This window comes from Monodelphis domestica, chromosome 2 (assembly GCF_027887165.1).
Source record: "Monodelphis domestica isolate mMonDom1 chromosome 2, mMonDom1.pri, whole genome shotgun sequence".
In the NCBI taxonomy this organism is placed as follows: Eukaryota; Metazoa; Chordata; class Mammalia; order Didelphimorphia; family Didelphidae; genus Monodelphis; species Monodelphis domestica.
This window is the reverse complement of record NC_077228.1, coordinates 66,032,051-66,055,213: the sequence shown is the minus strand read 5'-3', so window position 1 is coordinate 66,055,213 and position 23,163 is coordinate 66,032,051. Positions and strand designations below refer to the sequence as shown.

At 37.0% G+C, this 23,163-nt stretch overlaps 1 protein-coding gene and 1 long non-coding RNA gene across 5 annotated transcripts in view; one reads left to right on the top strand and one right to left on the bottom strand.

Moving 5' to 3' along the window:
• The window catches only part of LOC103104904 (uncharacterized), a 97,065-nt gene that overhangs the window by 9,460 nt on the left and 64,442 nt on the right, over positions 1-23,163 (top strand). The gene's annotated exons all lie outside the window — the stretch shown is intronic.
• LOC100020158 (flavin-containing monooxygenase 1) overlaps positions 8,603-23,163 on the bottom strand; it is a 33,437-nt gene continuing 18,876 nt past the window's right edge. For all 4 annotated transcript variants that reach the window (XM_056815524.1, XM_056815522.1, XM_056815521.1 and 1 more), the window contains 5 exons: positions 16,935-17,077; positions 15,560-15,759; positions 12,533-12,888; positions 10,712-10,784; positions 8,603-9,499 (listed from right to left, as the gene is read on the bottom strand). In XM_056815524.1, coding sequence (XP_056671502.1) covers positions 9,157-9,499; positions 10,712-10,784; positions 12,533-12,888; positions 15,560-15,759; positions 16,935-17,077 — 1,115 coding nt within the window. In that variant the 3' untranslated portion in view covers positions 8,603-9,156. The remainder of the gene's footprint in view (positions 9,500-10,711; positions 10,785-12,532; positions 12,889-15,559; positions 15,760-16,934; positions 17,078-23,163) is intronic.

Below are 23,163 nucleotides of genomic sequence, written 5' to 3'. Positions count from 1 at the left end.
CTTCCTTCCTTCCTTCCTTCCTTCCTTCCTTCCTTCCTTCCTTCCTTCCTTCCTTCCTTCCTTCCTTCCTTCCTTCCTTCCTTCCTTCGGCAAGGGTTAGGCAACTAGGATTAAGTGACTTGCACAGGTCACATAGCTAGGAGATGTCTGAGGTGATTTGAAACCTACGACCTCCTGACATCAGGCCTGGTACTCTATTGTGCTACCTAGCTTCCCCAAGCAGGATGCTTTAAAATAAAATGAGGGAAAAGTTACATAAACTGATACAAGTGAAGTGATCAGAGCCAGGAAAACATTCTATCCAATAACAGCAATATTGTGTGATGATCACTTGTGAATGACTTAGCTATTCTCAGTAATACATTCATCCAGACAACTCCAAAGGACTTAGGATGAAAGAGAAAGAATTGATCGAGTCAGAATTCAAATTGAAGTATACTTGTTTTTGCTTTATTTTTCTTTATTTTTGTTTTTTTAGTCTGTATTTTCTTTTGCTACATGGTTAACATGGAAATTTATTTTTCAGAACTGCACATGTATAGCCAGTATCATACTGCTTGCCTTATCAAGGAGAAGAGAGGGAAGGGGAAGAAAGGAAGGGATGAAGAAAATTTGAAACTCAAAATCTTAAAAAAATGTTAAAAATTATTTTTACATGTAATGGAAAACAAAATATAATTTTAAAATATACTTTCACACACATATTCAGAGTCTAATTTTGACTAAAAGACCTTTGAGTTCTTTCCCAACTTGGAGGTCATGTGTTTCTATTATGCAAATAAAATTTAGCCTTTCTGATTTCAATTAGGCAAGTAGTAAAAATGAAAAAGTTGCCATATTAAACATGCAGAATATGATGTTCTGAATAGGATCAATCCTTTAAAAATATGGATTTTTTTGAGGAGTGACTTGTTTGCAGGGCTAGAATTAAGAGTTCTTTTGCCCTTGTCAATTTCATTGAGGTCAGATATGGGTGGCACAGTGGACCTTGGATGCAATTGTTCTGGGAGAGGGGATGGTCCTATGGGCTATCAATTGATAGTTTGTGACTTTCAATGATTTTCAATCCCCTTAAGGTCTTTGGGGTATGTAATTATTCACATTCGGAGAGGGAAAAACCTGAGAGAGTTCAGAGAGTTTGGTTTGAATTCCCACAGTATGGCTAATTACCTCCTTACTGATCCCAGAAAGGAGAAAGAGGGGGTATAGTCATGTGGGGAAGTGTTATTCTTGCTCTTTCATTTTTGAAGAGGACCAGTACCATCATGGGGTGATGTCTTGATTTGCATGTGAACTAGATTTAAGTGAGGCTGAGTTGTACAAAGTCATCAGCCATAACTCTCTTTTCCAGAGTTATTGAAGTTTAATGACAAGACAAAAGGTCAGGATAATTGGCAATGGCCCAGGATGCAATGGATGACCTTGGCATTTTCCATATCTAACCAGGCACTAAGAACTCTGAAGCACTTGCTTCAGCTACTTTTATGGCCCTTGGAGCAAATTGTTCTCATCTACCTGATTGGCCAGGAGAAGTCCTCACCTGCTTGAAGTACATGTTATGAGTATTCTATTTAGAACACAGGAGAAGAGTGTTCCTGAGGATCATGGAGACATGATAATCTTGAGAAAGTGGCTTCATTTCCTTGGGTCACAGTTTCTACAATCATAGAATTTGAACCAAAGTTTCTTTAAAGTCCTTGCATACTCTCAAATAACATAGGAATAGTTAGGTGGCTCAGTGAATAGTTAGTAAGACCTGAATTAAAATCCATCCAGATACATCTTAACTGTCTTAGCTCTGCCTCAGTTTCTTCAACTATAAAATGGATATCTAGATATTTGTGAGGTACTTAACACAATGCCTGCACATGTTGTTTAGTCCCGTCCAACTCTAGGGTAGTTAAGTATTTATGCCCAGCCAGACACAGAGATTAAGAGACAGAGCTGGGATTTGAATGCAGGACCTCTGATTCCAAACACAGAGATCTTTCTACTGTACCACCTTGCCTCCCACAGGTGTGAGCTTTAACCATTGAACCTGACCTTTCTACAGATGTTAATGCCTCATTTCATCCTTGCCTGCTTCACTAAATATGACTAATACTTGTGATGTTGAGTAGAATCCACCTGACTCCTTAAATGATGGTTAAATGATTCTGGTTTCTTATTGATCTTTTGGAATCTGTCCAGCATTCACTGCTTAGTTATCCTTTTTTTTATCATAAGAACTGAAAAACCAAATAAACTATACTTGCTTCAGATTAGACAATAATACTTGGAATTTTTTAGCTCAATGGAGAAAATCAACAATGAAGCTTTCTTTTCAGTTAAAGAAATTAAAGGATATCCACACTGCCTTTCAAATATTAGATTTCTTTAGATCTGTAAGAGACAGATAAGCTAATTTCAGAATTATCAAAAATTGGTTGTGAGAAATAATAAATGCAGCCTTTTCAGATCACAAGGCAATAAAAATAATGATCAGTAATGGTACATGGAAAACCAAATAAAAAACTAATTGGAAATTAAACAATATGATACTCCAAAATCATTTAGAGAAGAAATCATAGAAACAATTAATAATTTCACCGAGGAAAATGACAATGGCGAGACATCCTTTCAAACCTTTTGGGATGCAGCCAAAGTGGTAATCAGAGGTAAATTCATATCCCTGAGTGCATATATTAACAAACTAGGGAGAGCAGAGATCAATCAATTGGAAATACAAATAAAAAAACTCGAAAGTGATCAAATTAAAAACCCCCTGCAGAAAACCAAATTAGAAATCCTAAAAATTAAGGGAGAAATTAATAAAATCGAAAGTGATAGAACTATTGATTTAATAAATAAGACAAGAAGCTGGTACTTTGAAAAAACAAACAAAATAGACAAAGTACTGGTCAATCTAATTAAAAAAAGGAAAGAAGAAAAGCAAATTAACAACATCAAAGACGAAAAGGGGGACATCACCTCCAATGAAGAGGAAATTAAGGCAATCATTAAAAATTACTTTGCCCAATTATATGGCAAAAAACACACCAATTTAGATGATATGGATGAATATATACAAAAATACAAACTGCCTAGACTAACAGAAGAAGAAATAGAATTCTTAAGTAATCCCATATCAGAAAATGAAATCCAACAGGCCATCAAAGAACTTCCTAAGAAAAAATCCCCAGGGCCCAATGGATTCACCAGTGAATTCTATCAAACATTCAGAGAACAGTTAATCCCAATACTATACAAACTATTTGACATAATAAGCAAAGAGGGAGTTCTACCAAACTCCTTTTATGACACAAACATGGTACTGATTCCAAAACCAGGCAGGTCACAAACTGCCAAAAAAAGAGAAAGAAAACTATAGACCAATCTCCCTAATGAATATAGATGCAAAAATCTTAAATAGGATACTAGCAAAAAGACTCCAGCAAGTGATCAGAAAGGTCATCCATCATGATCAAGTAGGATTTATACCAGGGATGCAGGGCTGGTTCAATATTAGGAAAACCATCCACATAATTGACCACATCAATAAGCAAACCAACAAAAATCACATGATTATCTCAATAGACGCAGAAAAAGCCTTTGATAAAATAAACACCCATTCCTATTAAAAACACTAGAAAGCATAGGAATAGAAGGGTCGTTCCTAAAAATAATAAACAGTATATATCTAAAACCATCAGCTAATATCATCTGCAATGGGGATAAACTAGATGCATTCCCAATAAGATCAGGAGTGAAACAAGGATGCCCATTATCACCTCTACTATTTGACATAGTACTAGAAACACTAGCAGTAGCAATTAGAGAAGAAAAAGAAATTGAAGGCATCAAAATAGGCAAGGAGGAGACCAAGTTATCACTCTTTGCAGATGACATGATGGTCTACTTAAAGAATCCTAGAGATTCAACCAAAAAGCTAATTGAAATAATCAACAACTTTAGCAAAGTTGCAGGATACAAAATAAACCCACATAAGTCATCAGCATTTCTATATATCTCCAACACAGCTCAGCAGCAAAAACTAGAAAGAGAAATCCCATTCAAAATCACCTTAGACAAAATAAAATACCTAGGAATCTATCTCCTGAGACAAACACAGGAACTATATGAACACAACTACAAAACACTCTCCACACAACTAAAACTAGACTTGAACAATTGGAAAAACATTAACTGCTCATGGATAGGATGAGCCAATATAATAAAAATGACCATCCTACCCAAACTTATTTATCTATTTAGTGCCATACCCATGGAACTCCCAAAAATTTTCTTAACTGATTTAGAAAAAACCATAACAAAGTTCATTTGGAATAACAAAAGATCAAGGATATTCAGGGAAATAATGAAAAAAAAAACACAAATGATAGGGGCCTTGCAGTCCCAGACCTTAAACTATATTACAAAGCAGCAGTCATCAAAACAATCTGGTACTGGATAAGAGACAGAAAGGAGGATCAGTGGAATAGACTGGGGGCAAGAGACCTCAGCAAGACAGTATACGATAAACCCAAAGATCCCAGCTTTTGGGACAAAAATCCACTATTTGATAAAAACTGCTGGGAAAATTGGAAGACAATATAGGAGAGATTAGGAATTGATCAACACCTCACACCCTACACCAAGATAAATTCAAAATGGGTGAATGACTTAAACATAAAGAAGGAAACCATAAGTAAATTGGGTAAACACAGAATAGTATACATGTCAGACCTTTGGGTGGGGAAAGACTTTAAAACCAAGCAAGACATAGAAAGAGTCACAAAATGTAAAATAAATAATTTCGACTACATCAAATTAAAAAGCTTTTGTACAAACAAAAGCAATGTAACTAAAATCAGAAGGGAAACAACAAATTGGGAAAAAATCTTCATAAAAACTCTGACAAAGATTTAATTACTCAAATTTATAAAGAGGTAAATCTATTGTACAAAAATCCAAGCCATTCTCCAATTGATAAATGGGCAAGGGATGTGGATAGGCATGGATATTTTCAGATAAAGAAATCAAAACTATTAATAAGCACATGAAGAAGTGTTCTAAATCTCTTATAATCAGAGAGATGCAAATCAAAACAACTCTGAGGTATCACCTCACACCTAGCAGATTGGCTAACATGATAGCAAAGGAAAGTAATGAATGCTGGAGGGGATATGGCAAAGTAGGGACATTAATTCATTGCTGGTGGAGTTATGAACTGATCCAACCATTCTGGAGGGCAATTTGGAACTATGCACAAAGGGCGATAAAAGAATGTCTACCCTTTGATCCAGCCATAGCAGTGCTGGGTTTGTACCCCAAAGAGATAATGGACAAAAAGAGTTGTACAAAAATATTCATAGCTGCGCTCTTTGTGGTGGCCAAAAATTGGAAAATGAGGGGATGCCCTTCAATTGGGAAATGGCTGAACAAATTGTGGTATATGTTGGTGATGGAATACTATTGTGCAAAAAGGAATAATAAAGTGGAGGAATTCCATGGAGACTGGAACGACCTCCAGGAAGTGATGCAGAGCGAGAGGAGCAGAACCAGGAGAACATTATACACAGAGACTAATACACTGTGGTATAATCGAACGTAATGGACTTCTCCATTAGTGGTGGTGTAATGTCCCTGAACAATCTGCAGGGATCTAGGAGAAAAAACACTCCTCATAAGCAGAGGACAAATTGTGGGAGTAGAAACACCGATGAAAAGCAACTGTCCAACTACAGCGGTTGAGGGGACATGACAGAGGAGAGACTCTAAACGAACACTCTAATGCAAATACTAACAACATGACAATGGGTTCGAATCAAGAACACATGTGATACCCAGTGGAATCACGCATCAGCTATGGGGGGTTGGGGGGGAGGAAAAGAAAATGATCTTTGTCTTTAATGAATAATGTTTGGAAATGATCAAATAAAATATTATTTTAAAAAATTGGTTGTGAAAAGGTCTTGTGAATAAAATGAAAGAAGTCTCATCTTTCTCATCTCTACCCTCAGTTTACATCATGATATCTGAACCACATGAAGTCATTTAGACTAAAACATGATCAGCAATTCACTTCTAAAGTAGACCACTAGGGAGAGCCGGATTAATGAATTCTTTCAAAGACTCCATCTTCCTATTGTGACAAACATATTCACTTACCATTCCTCTCCCATTCTGCCTTTACAAAGAAATACACAATTTACACAACCATTTAAATAAGTTACTCTGAAACTTTTTGGAGTTTTGATGCTTTCTTTTGGTTGATTTGATGTCTCCCTACTCTACTCAAGAGTACACTAGGTGTAGTGTAGTGCTAGTGCAGTGATATCAAACTCAAGTAGAAATGTAGCCACTAATCCACAAGTAAGGATCTCATCTGAAGGCATATTGACTTAGAAATCCACATAGGTATCAATATTATCTTTGTTCTATTTATTTTGATTATTTTGTTAAATATTTCCCAATTACAATTAAATCTGGTTCAGCCACCCTTGGGAGTATGGGGGAGCAATGCCATCTACTGGTGGAGTGTTTGACATCTCTGGTGGATGTGGACTGAACAAATTATACCGATAATTTAAACATATATAAAATCGTTGCTTTTAAGAAACGAATTGTGATGTGAATATGAATCACACTTTGGTAGAACTGACGTTTTTCTCTTTTAAGCCCAAGTGGACAAGTCAATTTTGCTAAAATATAGGACATGTTTATTATGTTTAGACCATTCCCCTGTCCTACCAATTTAATATCAGAATAGGAAATGAGGCTAATCTAGGGACATGATGGTTCTTAGTGGTTACTGTTTCCTTTTTAAAAATACCCTTAATTTCTTTCTTAATATGAATTCTAATGCAGAGGGTAAGGGCTAGGCAATGGGGATTAAGTGACTTGCTCAGGGTTGTGACTGGGAAGTATCTGAAGCCAGGTTTAAACTCAGATTCTCCCCAACTCCAGATTTGGTGCTCTATTAACTATTCTCCTTTCTAAATATTTATGTAACATTCTTCTACTAATACATATAAAATTTGTCAGGAATTGAAGTCAACCTCACTGGCCTAGGGTTTGTAGACTTCATCCTCTTCCATTATTTGAAAATGTGACATTTGCCCTTCTCTGGTCCTATGGGTTCTGTTTTGTTCTATGTGAGCTAATTACTTCTGACTCATGTTTCTGCCATAATATCTATGGAGGGTAGTTAGGGCTGGAGAGAAGATCTGTGTTCCCTACAAAGATATATGCTAACTTAATTTAGAGAATCTTACTGAGTTCTTGATAGTATTTCTTGACTTTTCCATTCTCTGAAACGAAAATGTGTGCATAAACTGTAATTATTTTTATAATAGTCATTTTGTAAATGCAAGCCTCAAGCCCAACAAAATAAAATGATAGACAGTTCCATAAAAAGATCTTTCCTGCTTGCACAATAAATTCAACTCCAACTCAGTATGTTGCAGTGGGAAGAACATCAAATCCTATCTATCTCTACTACATATTACCGAAAGCATTTTACTTAGCCTAAGTTTCTTAATCTTTAAAATGAGGGGGATTGGACTGAAAGGCTTCTAAGTTCTCTTTTAGTTCTAAACCAATGATCTTTCTATTACAATGAGTGATGCAATTTGGGCAGATCTAAATGATACTAGGTCTAATTGGTATAATTTTTATTATCTGATGCCACATTAACGTTTGCTTCTCTAATATATCTTCTCTTTCCCTCTATTTTCCTCCTTTGAGTAACTTTCTTTGCAGTTCATACTCCCTTCTATTGACCAACATTGGTAAAAAATGATGTCACTAAATATCTCTTAGATGGTATCTTAGATGGTAAAGTGGAAAGAGAGCTAAGCCTGCAGCCAGGAAGATTCATCTTCCTGAGTTCAAATATGACCTCAGACTAGCTCTGTGACCTTGGGCAAGTCACTTAACCTTGTCTTGATCAGTTTCTGTATCTGTAAAGTAAGTTGGAAAAGGAAATGGCAAACTTCTCCAGTATCTGCTAAGAAAACTCTGAATGGAATCCCAAATAACTGGACTTGCCTGGAATAATTGAACAACAGTAACAAATAATAATATCTCTTATGGGGAAGGTCGCTTAAACTTTTGTGGTGACATTGTGTTTTAGAAATCTAGTAAGAAAGAGATATGGAGAATTCCATTATACATCTTTTAAGTCTTGAGCCTAAATGTTATTTGGAGTCCTGAATTGGAACAGAAATTCCCCCTCATTTCTCACAGTAGTGCCACAAAATGAAGATCTCAGAGGCACTGTTCATTTGATAGGTAGTGACATCATATAGGTAGACTTACAAGAAGGAAGTAGAGCTGTTGGCTTCCTGGAGTGTTGAATTCATTTGAAACCACTTGGAAGGATTAAATTACTCTAAAATTATGCAGCTCCCAGAAGCTTAATGCAGGTTGAGAAGCTTCTGTCTTTCTGTTGTGCCACTTAGAGACTTACTTAATCCTTCTATCCTTCATGTTGGTCTTAGGCAGACATTACCTCCCTTCTTTTCTCTTCTTTCCCTCCTCCCAATTCCATATCTTTCTCAATATCCCCAACTCCTCTTCCCAACAATAAAGAGATGAAAAGAACACTTGAAAATGTACATTGCTTTTTTAATGATCCTTTAATAGAGAGCATAGCATATAATCTCTACATAGACAGTATTTGTAAAACTTGGCTGCTTATGGTATACAAATTGAATTAACAAGATGCCTGCAAGGAGAAGGAAGAGTAGGTACTCAGATTGGTATCTTCTTTTAGACTACCAAAATTCAGAAAAACTGATCAGAAAAAATCAGAATAGGAAAAAATATTACACTGACATTAATTGCAGATAATAAAGATAAATACAATTTCTGTAATCATAGCTCACATTTATATAGTACTTTTAAGTTTGCAGAAAACTTTCCTCATAACAGGTAGGTAGAATATGGAGATCATCTGTATAGAACTGGAGAAGGACACAGTTGTGAGAAATGGATACTAGAGACTATTAGCCAGTTAGGGTTCTTATAGAGTTTTTAGAATGCATGTGGATTCCAGACAGGATAAAGGCTTGAGTTAGTTATCCCAAGATTCAAAGGAATTAAGGCTCTGCTCTGATGGAGAATCTAGATTACTATGCTACCCAATGTATTCTAAGAAGTCAAGGGCTTCAACTAATAGAATTTAAGAAATACAGCTACAAGGAGAACCAAAAACCCCAAGACTTTGAGTAGGGTGAAAAAGGGATGTGGAAGCTCTTGCACAACTCGAGTTTTCATTGGCTTGAATGTCCGGTCCCACTGGGTCATAATGGCGTTCCTGGCTCCATCCCATTTTCCTGGGCCAGTCAGACGGTATTGGTATGAGGTAAGTGGGCCAAAGAAAACCTTAAAAGCCAGGAGTGGGTCCACCAGGAGCAGAGACAAGACATTGGGTTTTGCATTGATGAAGGACAATAGCTCATCTACGTATTTGACACAGTCTGTTTGCAAAACCATTTTGAAGTAGAAGCCAAACCTTTGTGAAGAAGAAAAAACCCAGGTCATCTTATTCTGAGTAAAACTAAAATTCTCCTCCAAAGATTCAGAATCATATCCATAATTTCGTTTTTTAAATTTCAATTTTCTTATTGAAACCCTTACTTTCCATCTTTTGTATTGGTTCCAAGGTAGAAGAATGGTAAGGGTTAGGCAATGGGGGTTAAGTGACTTGCCCAGGATCACACAGCTGGGAAGTGTCTGAGGCCAGATTTGAACCTATGACCTCACATATCCAAGCCTGGCTCTCAATCCACTGAGCTACCCAGCTGCCCCCTTTTTTATTCTTACATGTACTAACATGCATGCTAGTCTCAAATTCTTCTCCTATCCTTAACTATAAAGTGAACCCCTTTCAACAATACTACCTTGAAACTACAATCCCAGGACTGGATTATTCTGTTTGGCAAGAGTCAAATTCTAGTCAGCCTCAGAGCTAATCATGCTTCATCCTAGCTTACTTCTTGATATCCTTCCCACTACTGCTATACTCTCCCACCCAGACTTTCAGAAACCATTCCCTGAAGGAGATCAGTTGCTCAGCTATAGACTGTCCACCTTGGGAATATTCTGACTAGACTGGTGATAATGCACTATACCTAGCTGGCTGCAGACCAAGCCATGATGTCAGCTTCCTTGACACTAGGTCCAGGACAGCCAATATGGCATAATGGATAAAACTCAATCTTTAAATTCAGGATAACCTTGGTTAAAAGTCCTTCCTGCCTCTGACACACTGGCTATGTGATCCTGGACAAATCACTGAAATTTTCATTACTCTGTTCAACTCTAAAACCAGAAGTTTCAGAGAAGGTGCTGACTTGCTTTGGTTGAGAAAATTTGGTAACTTGGAGTTGTTTGTGCCAATTAAAGTAAAGTATCTGTATTCGGAAGTCCTTAGTTCTTTGACATGGTAGATGGTGATGATCTAGTGTCATCATTGCCATGACAACCTGGGTCCCCTAATTTCCTCTTTCATCTGTGACTCCTAATAAAGGTTGCCGTGAAACTCTTCCAGAGTTTTTGATGCTCCGTTTTCCTTCTGGTTGAAATTCCCTGCTTTTTGCCATTTCTGGTTAGGATACCAATCATCGACTCTTTAGGGAAATGCTCTACTATGAATATGAAAGAGTTTTGAAAACTAATTGTGAATTAAGGTAGTACATGCAAATAATTAAGGGACATAACTTACCCAGTGCCTCTATTTGATTTTACTGTGTTAACATCTTTTCTCATGACCTCTGGTGGTGGTAACTTATTTATGCCTACAAAATAAGAAAAAGAAAAATTTCCTCTAAGCATCTGTTGAAACTCTGGGCAAACCACATGAAGTAGCAGGATTTAAAATTGGTGAGGCTGGTGACTTTTTCTTGCATACAAGAAAGTGATGGAACCAATAGTTCAGGTTCTTGACCATTCAATTCTTCCACAAAGTCAATTTGTGACTAATTAAACTTAACTAACTAAATTACAAGGCAAACCTTATGACTTAGGATTACTATGTCTTTGCATGATGCCAAAATAACCAGCTGAAAAGTAAAATTTTAGTCAACCAACTAGTTGTTTAGCCTTTATTATCAAATCTCAGAATTAGAAGACATCTTACGGGTCATTCAATCCAATGTATACCTAACTCAAAATCTCTGCAATATACTGGAATAATGGTCATCCTTCACTGAGAGGGAACTTGTTGCTTTCCAAGGCAGCTCATTTCTTTTGTGGTTAGTTTTAAGTGTTAGAATTTTTTCCCCTGAATTCAAGCACAAATATGTTTCTTTACAACTTTCACCCACTGCTCTTAGTAAAGACTTCTGAGGCCAAGTCAGAGAAGTGCATTCTTGTAAGTGTTAATATCACTACCATGCCTCTTTTCACCAGGCTGAACTTCCTTAGTGCCTTTAAGAGATCCTCATATAGTAGGATCTCAAGACCCTACACCATTCTTATCATTCTGATTGTAATATTCTTGTTTATCAATGTTCTTAGTAAAATATGATGCCCAGAAGTAACCAGAACACTTCAGATGTGGTCTGACTATGGCAGAATACAGTCAAACAGTCACCACTTGTGTTCTGGAAGTTATGCTTCCATTAATGAGATCTGGAATCTCAAGAGCTTTTTTTAATTTTCATTTTTTAAAACTGCCTTATCACACTGTTGATTCATATTAAGTTTGTAGCATGGGAGCATCTAGATGGTTCAGTGAATAGAGATCCAGGCCTAAAGATGAGAGGTCCTGAGTTCAAATTTGACCTCAAACATTTTCCAGCTGTATGACTCTGGACAAGTCACTTAATCCCAATTGCCTAGCCCATACTGCTCTTTTGCCTTAGAACCAATGCTTAGTATTGATTTTAAGATATAAGGTAAGGGTTTAAAGAAAGCTTGTAGCATAAAACTGACAGATCTTTTCTTTTTCATCTAATTTGTTATCTAGTTATATTTCTCCATCTTGTACTTATGAAGCTGATTTTTCAATCCAACAGTAGTAATTTAAACTTATCCTTAATTAAATGTATACTTATTAGATTTGTTCCAGTGTTCTAGTCTGTCACTGATATTTTTGTTTTTTTCACAATCCAATGTGCTATCAGTCCCTTCTCACTTTTGTATCATTGGCACATTTGAGTATACTATCCATACCTTCATTGAAGTCATTGAGAAAAAGGATAATGAGTGCCAGAGTGATTTTTTGAGGGTACCATGTTAGCAACCTTTTCTACTCTATCAGCCTCTTACTGATCATGCATACAAGACACAACCTCTACTTTTTTGGCATGTGAAGATACAATATAAGTCATCATTATTCTGCGACTGAATCAATACCCTATAAAACAAACTTTTACTTTCTGTCTCTTAAATGGGAACTGGTGAGTTATGAAGATTTCTAATCTCTAAAACCAATCAGCCATCATTTCAACGTAAACAAAGTTTGAGAACCATCCTCTCCTCCCACTGTCTTTCCTTTTTGTTGCCTTGCTCTTTTGCCCACCAATATATTCCAGCCACTTACCCTTTAGGACACGTGTGACCCATCTGGCTTGTACTTCTGATGTGCAGACTAAAGATCCCAAAGGCTTGATGAGGCCAATGACAGCCAACGTTAGTTTTTCCAGATGTACAGGGAATATGTACTTATATAGAGAAGCCTGATTATTTTCAATTTTCACTATAGATTCATCAAGGAAAGGAAAATCAAAAGTATATCCTGTGGCAAAGACAATTATATCAACTGGCTCTTCTTTTGGAGTATTCTTAAACAAAACAGAGTTTTCCTTCACTGCCTCCACACTGGGTTTAATCAATACCTTCCCAGTAATTATGCGTCCTGGGAGCTCATCATTCAATATAGGTTCTCTTAAGAAAGTCCTAAATAAAAGCAGAGAAGGGAGAGATCAACTGAAGAACAACATGCCTCATTAGTCCTCTGACTTCCCTCTGATCCTGCTTTTGGTTCTGGGATTCTCCCTTTTCAATAAATAGAAGGTGTTGGACTTGAGAGAAGGAAATTATAGAGAGATTTATATATTTCTGAATGTTTTTTGTCTTTATGGGAAGATCATTACCTATAATGTGGCAATGATCAATCATTCCTACAAAGTGAGGGCACCTTGAAAGTTATCCCTCAGATTCCTGCCTACCCTTCAATACTGTGGTGGTATTTCCAAATTCCAGTGATTCCCGATGAGCTGTGTCTACCTTCTGATACAATATCTTCTGAGAATAATTGGAGATATTTTGACAACACTCTTCTACTGAAGTTGTGATAATTTGCATTCAACTTTGGTTGTTCAAGTATATAATATGTATATAGAGACACTAAAGAAATACAAAGTAATTTTAGGAGGGAGAGAATACTGAAAACTGTAAAGCTAGTTTTCTAAGAGTTATAGTTGAGATACATGTGTTCAAATAATTAGGCTGACAAACTGTACAAAGGCATGGAGATGGGAAATTGTATGGGGAAATCACAGAGTAGTTGGAAATCCAATTAGGAAGGCTCATAATATATTTTATTTATTTTTATTTATTTTTAAACCCTTACCTTCTTTCTGTCTTAGAATCGATACTATATATTGGTTCCAAGGGAGAAGGGTGGTAAGGGTTAGACAATGGGGGTTAAGTGACTTGCCCAGGGTCACACAGCTGGGAAGAATCTGCATAATATATTTTAGAGAGTAATAAAGAGTGAATTTTGGAGAGTGAAATAAATTTGGAAAACTAGTTGGAAGTCAAATTGTTAGAGACCTCTACAGATAACAGAAATCTGTCTCCATTTTAATCTTTTCAAGAGTTCCATTTTATGTTTCCAAGTGGTTGCTAGATATCACTTTCCTATCTACCAACACCTCAAAATCCACATGTCCAAAATGGAACACATCTTCTTCCAAATCTACCTCTTGCTCTTAATCTCTGCATTGATATTGATGGCAACAGTATCCCACCCAGGTTTGTAACTGTGTTCTCTTTCATTCTTATTTTTTACCACCCTTGATCCTCTTATTCAGTTATTGAATTCTTAGGTCAGCCTCAGCAATATCTCTCACATCCATGCTTCACTTTCCATCTAGATCACTACTGCTCTAGTATATTAGTGATAGCGCACATTTATATAGGGCTTTAAGGTTTACAAAGCACATCCTTACAACAACCTGTGAATCAGGTATTTAAGTACCAAGATCTACATTTTACAGATGAGGACAAAGAACAGAGAGATTAAATAACTTGTCTAGGGTCACATAGCTGGTAAGCTTCAGGGTTTGGAATCCAATCCAGGTTTCTTGATTCCAAGTCCAACTGTCCATTCACTCCACTGCATATTGTCATAAGTTTCTAACCAGTCTCCTGACTCTAGTCAATCCAATTATCCTCCATATGGCTGCCCTTGGAATCCCCCTAATGGATCACTTCAATAGGGTGATTCTTCTGAAAATCCTTTAGTGTTATAGAAAAAAATATATATTTATATATATATATATCATATATATATATATAAAATCCTATAGAATAAAGTAGAAGCTACTCATTCTGGCATTCATTGCTCTGCTTTTGGAGTCAGGCTCAAGTCCTGATTCTTGCATTCACCAGTTGTGTGACCCTAGGCTATCTATCTTCCCTGAGTCCTATTTTTAAACTATAGAATGGGGATAATCATATTTATTCATCCTCATTTTCCAGGTTATTATATGGAAAGTGTTTTGTAAATCTTAACATATAATCTATTTGTGAGTTATTATTGTTATTCATATTTAGTCAAAATGTACCTCTCTTTGTCTTCTATTGCCATCTTGTCTCCATGCTTTAGCCCATACATGGAAGACAAATCTTTTCTTTTTCTCCATTGTGATTCATTTTTTACCCTTAGAAATTCAGCTCAGATGCTGTATTCTACAAAAAGACCTTTGTAATGCTCCCAGAAGTGGCTACAACTCCAAATTACCTTGTTTTTACATATATGTATATACACATATATACATACATATTTACATATATAATTATATATACAAATCTTTACATACAAATACCTACACATAACACACATGTGTATATATGTGTATATACATGTACAATGCATGTGTGTGTCATTATATATACTTATACACACATATTATCAGTACATATACAAATATATTTCCAACATTCAAAGGATTTCTGTGATATTAGTGGAGAAAATATGCCCTCTATAAGACTAAATCTAAGAGGCTAATGTTATAGCTATCTTGGTTTCTATAGTGCTATTTACAAAATAGGTTCTTTTTATATGTTTATTGATTTGAATTTAGAATGTCTTGTGACCATTAAGGAGACTGCAAAAGGAAACTATAGGATGCAATTTTTCCTTACAGTGGAACAAAACCCCATATATCTATCCTTTCTTTAAATTGAATCTTGGATGTGGTTCTATATTCTTTCTTTCCAAATGTTTCAACAAAATAGAAACATATCTTGATGCAGTAATAGCTGTCCAAGTTTTCAAGAGTTACTGGGAAATCTGGAGCTTCTCCTTTATAAGAGCATTAAACAGAGGCCAAGAAATTACCTGTTATCTGGAAACAAACCATAGTTTGCATGATTGAACCAGCTATTCACTTTTTTGCCAATCAGCCAATTTAAAACTGGAGTTGGGAGGCAATTTCTTAATGCATTTTGAAATCGAGTAGTGAACACCATGTCCCAAGGATACCCCTGGTCAAAAACTCGATATATCAACCATGCACCTCCAGTGGTGCTGAGAAAAACCTAGAAGCAAACATACACGTTATTCAGCATTTATTTCATGGGATTGCTGTGAAGACAAAACCAAATAGTATTTTAAAAGTCCTTTCCAAATGTGAAAGCACTATTAAAAAATTTAAACTAGGTGCTGTTATCATTATTCCAAGCACTCTGTAAACCTTAAAATCCTTATTAACACCAGCTATAGTTATTGAATTAAAAGCACTGAATACTCTTCCATTTCCAAAATCTTCTCCCCTTTTCCCCTCCAGTTTGCAAAAGTAACTATATATATATATACACATATGTATACATATATAGTTACTTTTATATATATGTATATATATATATCTATATCTTTAAGGTTTGCAAAGGGCTTTACAAACATTATCTTTTTGCTTTTCACAACATCCTTGTAGGTATTATGTCCATTTTACAAATGAGCAAATTGTCTAAGGGGCCATATCACATGTTGACATAATACTTTAACTTTTTGTGAAGATATGATGTAGGTGGTCTTATTTGATTCTTACAACAATTCTGTGAATGACTGTTATTAATGTTCCTATTTTATGCTGAGAAAATCTGAAGCCATGAGGGGTTAGAGGACTTGCTCAGTCACATAGCCAGTAATTCTCAGAGGCAGGATTTGAATCATTGTGACTCCAAGTTCTTAATGATTGGGAAGTTTTGGATGCCATTAATAGAAATAGGAATGTCGTGACAAAGACTTCCTTCCTTCCTTCCTTCCTTCCTTCCTTCCTTCCTTCCTTCCTTCCTTCCTTCCTTCCTTCCTTCCTTCCTTCCTTCCTTCCTTCCTTCCTTCCTTCCTTCCTTCCTTCCTTCCTTCCTTCCTTCCTTCCTTCCTTCCTTCCTTCCTTCCTTCCTTCCTTCCTTCCTTCCTTCCTTCCTTCCTTCCTTCCTTCCTTCCTTCCTTCCTTCCTTCCTTCCTTCCTTCCTTCCTTCCTCCCTTCCTCCCTCCCTCCCTCCCTCCCTCCCTTCCTTCCTTTCTTCCTTCCTCCCTCCTCCCTCCTCCCTTCCTTCCTCCCTTCCTTCTGTCCTTCCTCCCCCCCTCCCTCCCTCCCTTCCACCCTTCCTTTCCAATGATGAAAAGGAACTACATTTTTCAAAGGCCATTCAGCATGTCAGCACCAATTATATGACATTTTAATTACAACCAGCAACCTTAAGGTCCATACCTTTTTAGCCACATGACTGGCCTCCACAGCAATGTCTGTTCCAGAGTTGCCCATGCCAACCACAAGGACTCTCTTATCCTTGAACAGGTCTGGATGCTTGTACTCTCTGCTATGTAAGAACTTACCTTTAAAGGTTTTGATACCTACAAGGGGAAAAAAAGAGAGGAAATGAAGGATGTGACAAGTTCTGTGAATAAAAACCATTATTCAGGCAATAACATCCATTTGGGGTGATGCTATACCTTACTCAAAAGATACCAGTATTTGAAGGGCCACCATTAAGAAGAGAGGTTAGATTTTATCTGTTTGGTCTGATAGGTAAGAATGAGGACTATTGACTAGAAGTTGTAAAGAAAAAATTTCCTAAGAATTAGAGTAATCCAGAAAGAGAATCAACTGCCTCTGTAGGTAGTGGAAATTCCTTTTTTAAAAAACACTTACCTTCCATCTTAGAATCAATACTGTGTATTGGTTCCAAGGCAGATGAGTGATAAGGGCTAGGCAAGAGGAGTAAAATGATAGCTAGGAAGTATTTGAGGCTAGATTTGAACCTGGAACAACCCATCTCTAGGCTTAGCTCTCAATCCACTAAGATAACTAGTTGTTCCCTGGAGACTCTTTCTGATAATAAGATGGACTTGAGAGCTATTGAGGTCTTTCCCGGAAGTTCTATGATACTATGAAATCCATAAAATTATTCACTCATGAGCCCAATAGGTCATGAAGTGTAGTGGTAAAAGCATGGTGTTTACAGTTAGACTTATGTTTAAATCCTGGCTCAGACACTATTTATATGACCCTGTTCAAGCCACTTTAACATTTTTGGTTCTCAATCACCTCAAATGGGAAGTGGTGATAATAATATTAGTGCCATTGTCTCTCTCATGGGATTGTAGTATAAAAAAAGAGCTTTCTGGCTGTAAAGCACTATATTGGATTAAGAACTGGAAGGCACTTTAGTCCATCTAGTCCATAATCATCATCCTAGTCCATTTTTTAGGTGAAGAAATCATATGGGTTATAACGGTAATAGGTAGCAGAGGAGGAATGAAAACCAGATATTTTCTTTTCAAATCCATTGTTCTTTTTTATTTGTGACTAATAAACCATCATTTACCACATCATTAACAATCTGACTAAAAGGCTATGGAGGTAGAGAAATTTAAACTGAGAAATTATGTCCTCCACTGATGTCTCATCATAACAAACTGATGGCTCTGGGATCTTGAAGGTCATGTAGTGGAGTGTGAGCTTTAGTAGATTCTTCCAGGGCAAAAAGACTTAAATACAGGTACTGATGATGAACTCTCACTCAAGGAACAGTCAAGATAGATTCAGAGAAATTCATCACCAAAAGGTTGCTCTCCAAGGCATTAGAAAATTACCTGTTTAGCTATTCTTGGCATATTCTATTTGCCAACTGACACCTTATTTTTTACCTTTAAGCTCATCAGTATTCTTTGTACTCAAAGAGGACCAAAATGACATCAAGATATCGGGGGCCATGTATAGTGTGTCAGACTGACTGATATGACCAATAGAAACTCAGAAGGCTCTTCAATCGGTCAGGCATCAATAGGTCATATGAACATTTGAGATGGAGATATCTCTAAATATGCGCGTCTCTTGTTTCTTTCCAGGTACTGCAATTGATATGGGCATAACCTACAAGGCAGTTAGTTCTGTGCCCTTGTTTCCCAATTCATTACTAAAGTTCTTCAGAGAGACTTTGGATTACTTTGAAGTCTCCAAAAAAAAATATAGTCTTTTAGGCAAAATATTTCTCCAGAGAATAGTTTTTTAGGTATGGCATTTGGATAGCATGACCAGCCCCTCAGAGTTGAGCTTCCTGCAGTAGACTTTGAATGATTGGCGGTTTTGGCTTGAGAAGAGACCTCAGTTTTTGGTGTCTTACCTTGCCAGGTCATCTTCAGATTTTTCCCAAGACAATTCAAATGGAAGCAGTTCAGTTTCCTGGCATGCAGCTGCTAGACTATGCAGGTTTCACATGCATATAACAAATGAGGTCAATACAATGGCTCTGTGGACCTTCAGTTTGGTAGGCAGCCAAGTACCTCTTCTCTTCTGCACTCTCTGTTGGAACTTCCTAAACAGTAAGCTGCCTCTGATAATGAATGTGCCAGCTTCATCATCTATGTGGATAGATCTGGAAAGTATGTTGCCAATGTAAGTGAACTTATCCACAACTTTCAAAGTGTTTCCATTTGCTGTAACTAGTGGTTCCACTTATAGAGTGTGCAATGTTGGCTGGTGGAGAATCTGTTTTCTTGGTATTGCCAGGCTAAAATTATCACAAGCAGCAGAGAAGTGGTCCAGACTCTGTTGCATCTCAGCCTCAGAGACTGCATTGAGTTTGTACAATCATCTGTGAATGAAATGTTGTGCACCAATTATTCCTTCACTTTAGTCTCTACCTGTAGTCCTTTTAAGTTAAATAACTTACTATCAGTGTAGTAGCTGATCTTGATGCTTTTTTTGTCCTTATTGAAGGTGTCTGACAACAGTGCTGAAAACATCATGCTAAAAAGCAAGGGAACATACATCCAACCCTTTTTTACTCTGCTGGTGAAATGACTGGGAAAGCATGAAAGCATCATCCATTATCCAGAACCCATTCAAGTATGCTATCATGAAACTGGTGTACAATCATGACGAACTTCTCCAGGCAACCAAATTTCACCACTGACAGTAGAAAGGCCTTGACCAGATGGGTGAATGTTGGGTACAGACCCATGTTCCTCCTGGCATTTCTTTTGGAATTGTTAGGCAGTAAATACCAAGTCAACTGTTCCTTTGTTATTTCTGAAGTCACACTGGCTCTCCAGTAGATTACCATTTTCTAGGTAAAGAATTAGCTGATTAAGGAGGTCCTTGGCAAGAATCTTGCTGTCAGTGACTAAGAGAGATACTCCACCATGACTATCACAAGACAACCCATTTCCTTTTCTTTATAGAAATGAACAATGGAGGCATCCTTGATGTTCTGGGGGATAACCTACTCTTGCCTGAAATCCAGAAGATTTCAATCAGCTTTTGTATGAGCAGTGGACCTTCTGCCTTATAAATCTCTTTTATAATGGAATCAGCACCAGGATCTTTGTCAAAGGAGAGGAGTCTAATGGCATTTAAAACCTCTTCTTCAGTTGGAAGTTTGATGAAAGATGGACTGATTTTAACCTGAGGTATATGGTCAGTGGTTTCAACATTGATTGATGATGGTCTGTTGAGAACACTATCAGTTTTCAGCCCATTTCTCCAGTTTCATGTCCTTATCACTGATCAGTGTGACTCCATTAGAGCTGAATAGTTGAGATGTACCATAGACTTTGGTCCCATCAATAGCCTTCAAGGCATGGTAGAGGCATTTAGGATTGTTGATATCAACATAAAACTGAAATTCATCTGCCTTCTTACTGAGCCAAGAATATTACATCTCTGTACATTTTGTTTACACTTTGCTTTTAATGGCATTAAATGCTACCTTTTTAGAGATGGATGAACTATCCTGCCATTAAATCCTGTGGAGTTCTCATTTTTTATTTAGTAGTATTTCAATTTCCCCAACATTTTCATCAAACCAATCCTGATATTTGGGAGAATTATGGCCCAGAAGAATAAATATGGTGCTATATACCAAATCTCTGAAAACTGCCCATTCCTTTTCTGCTCCACTGTTGCCAACCATATGTTGGCTCAGCTTTCCAATCAACTCTGCAACAATAAACTGTTCACACATACCTAGTGTCCCTCAACAAACATTCCTTGATCATATATGTTCTTTGTAGGTATGTATTCCATGTCTTCATTCCTGGTACTCCTTTGTTTATGAGGGGCTATTGGACATTTTGTCATCACTTTATGTGGCTAAATGTAGTTTCCTTTGAGCCAGTATGTCTTTTCTGGTTGATTTAATATAAACACAAAACTGCAAACGATCATTTTGATTGAGTGCAGCCACAAAATCTTTCAAACCTGTGACAATTTTCTGGAGGCTCATATTTGGGCAGGGCACTGGGTTGCTACACTCAATGGATTCAAATGTATATATTGAATGAAAATCTTCATGAAAGTACTTTTTGATTGTAAGTTCTCATTAAATAATTATCTCTTTCCCTTTTTATTAAGTAAGTAGTATATATAACAGTGTATTAAATAAATAGCTGACTACATATACTAGCTGAACAATGAAAGTCTTGAGTGCTTTGTCATAATGTTGCTATGCCTGCACTGGTTCCTTAGTTACAGGATGGTGGCAGGGAAAGACCTGCATTAATTTAAACAAGGAGAGATATTTCATAGTTTGCTCTTTTCCTTTCTGTCACTGGAGCAAATAGTTCTCTCCTTCTGGGCTTTGTATGAAAGACGGGTGAGGGGAAACTTGCATTTCCTTCCCGTTCCCCCAGCTGAAAAGGGTGAGCTGAGAGCACATAATTAGAGCACTTGTTAATTTAGCGAGTCTAAGATGGGCTCCCCAAACTCCAACTGCCTCTTCTGCTTTGTGTTCTTTTAATGACCATGTGATTAAGTAGCGATCTTGAGATAAACATTTCTAGCACCAGGGACAGCCTTGACTTTTGGAGGTCAGATTCCCTGGCATTGTCAGTGCTGGTTGACTTCTAGGACATGACCTCATATGGTTCCAGGTAAAGCACAATATCCACTATAATACTTCTTGGAGGAGAAGATAACTATAGACAGGAAGATGAGCCCAAGCCATGGTCTCAAGTGCCAGAAGACTTTGAGGAGAGAACATAGAGCTGAGACGAAATGGAAAATGTCTCTTCATAAGTTCTAGAAAATGCTTCATGTTATGCTGTTTAAATTTCAAACTTTCAGGAGAGTATAATGGTAGTTATAAGTTACTGAGTCCTTTTTTTAAAGCTTCTGCTAATTCTTGCTTAGGAATCTTTGTGTTAACATTTCTTTTGTGTGAAGGAAATAAATAACTGTCCAATACTTGATCCAGAATGCATAGTGATTATACTCAAATACTTTCCTCTTCTTCACTTTGGGGGAGAATCTAAACATGAGCCAAACTTGGACTTTAAGTAATTTTTCCTTTTGGGGCCCCAGAATAAGGACATCAGGAGCTAAATAGGGAGAGAAAAAAAACTGGCCCTTCTTTTTAGGTAATCATGCTTCCCTAGAACTGAATCTGGTCTACATCTACCTGGCTCCAGAGGGAGGGTCTCTTTAATAGAGAAAGAGATGATGTCTAGATCCTTGGGCCCAGATTGTGATAGTAATTGTTAAACATGAACAAAATTTCAGTTGCTATTCAGAGCTGGAAAGAAAATGGAGATCCTCATGATAGACAGTAAGTTGGTATGGTCTTTACCCATGGATATTGAGATGTTGATTTCAATCAAGGTTGATCTGCAGAGTGCATGTAATTCAATCTAAGCCTATTGGCTTTATGCATTAGGCCTTTCATCTTGTGTTATCTTTAGTATAATAACAGATTATTATTTAGTTTCAGTTGGTTCAATAGCAGTTATTCTGGTGATGTCTTGCTTTCTGACTGAAATCAGCTGGTGATGTGGATGGCTTAGCTTGGTTTATTTACTTCCAAGGGTCAGGGTATCATGTAGCACCAAACAAAAAAGAATAGCTTCTGGAAAATAATTTTGGAAGCTGTTACACAATAAAATGCATATCTGCTCTGTGAGGAAACAACCTTCATTGGGAAACGTGGTTTTCTCAGCCAGATGTCAAAAGGAGGTCTGGAAACAGCTTGTGTAACATGCCTTGTGGCTTTATCAAGCTCCCATTGTCATTTGGCAAACTCATAATCCTAAGGGATTTGGAATAAAGTCCATATATCAAGCCAAGGTTAGAATCTAAGTCTCCTTACCCCAAATTCAGGGCTCTTTCCTACCTGATGCTCCTATTTCAATCAAGTCCAAATGACAGTTTATCAAAGGGGTCAACATATGACCTCATGTGTCATTTCCCTGTCTAATCAGGAGAATAATGTCTACCCTACCTACCTTGCATGGGGATAAATAGAAATAATCAACGAGGAAGTGTCTAGAAAGAATGGTAATAATAATAATATAAAATCAAACATATACATAGCACTTTGGGGTTTGCAAAGGGGCTTTGATGAGTGATATTTAAAAACATACATATGCTTATTATGCCACCAAAACATAAAACCCAAATAGGTACTTTTGCCTTCAAAACAGTCCCCTTTGTAAATTGACTA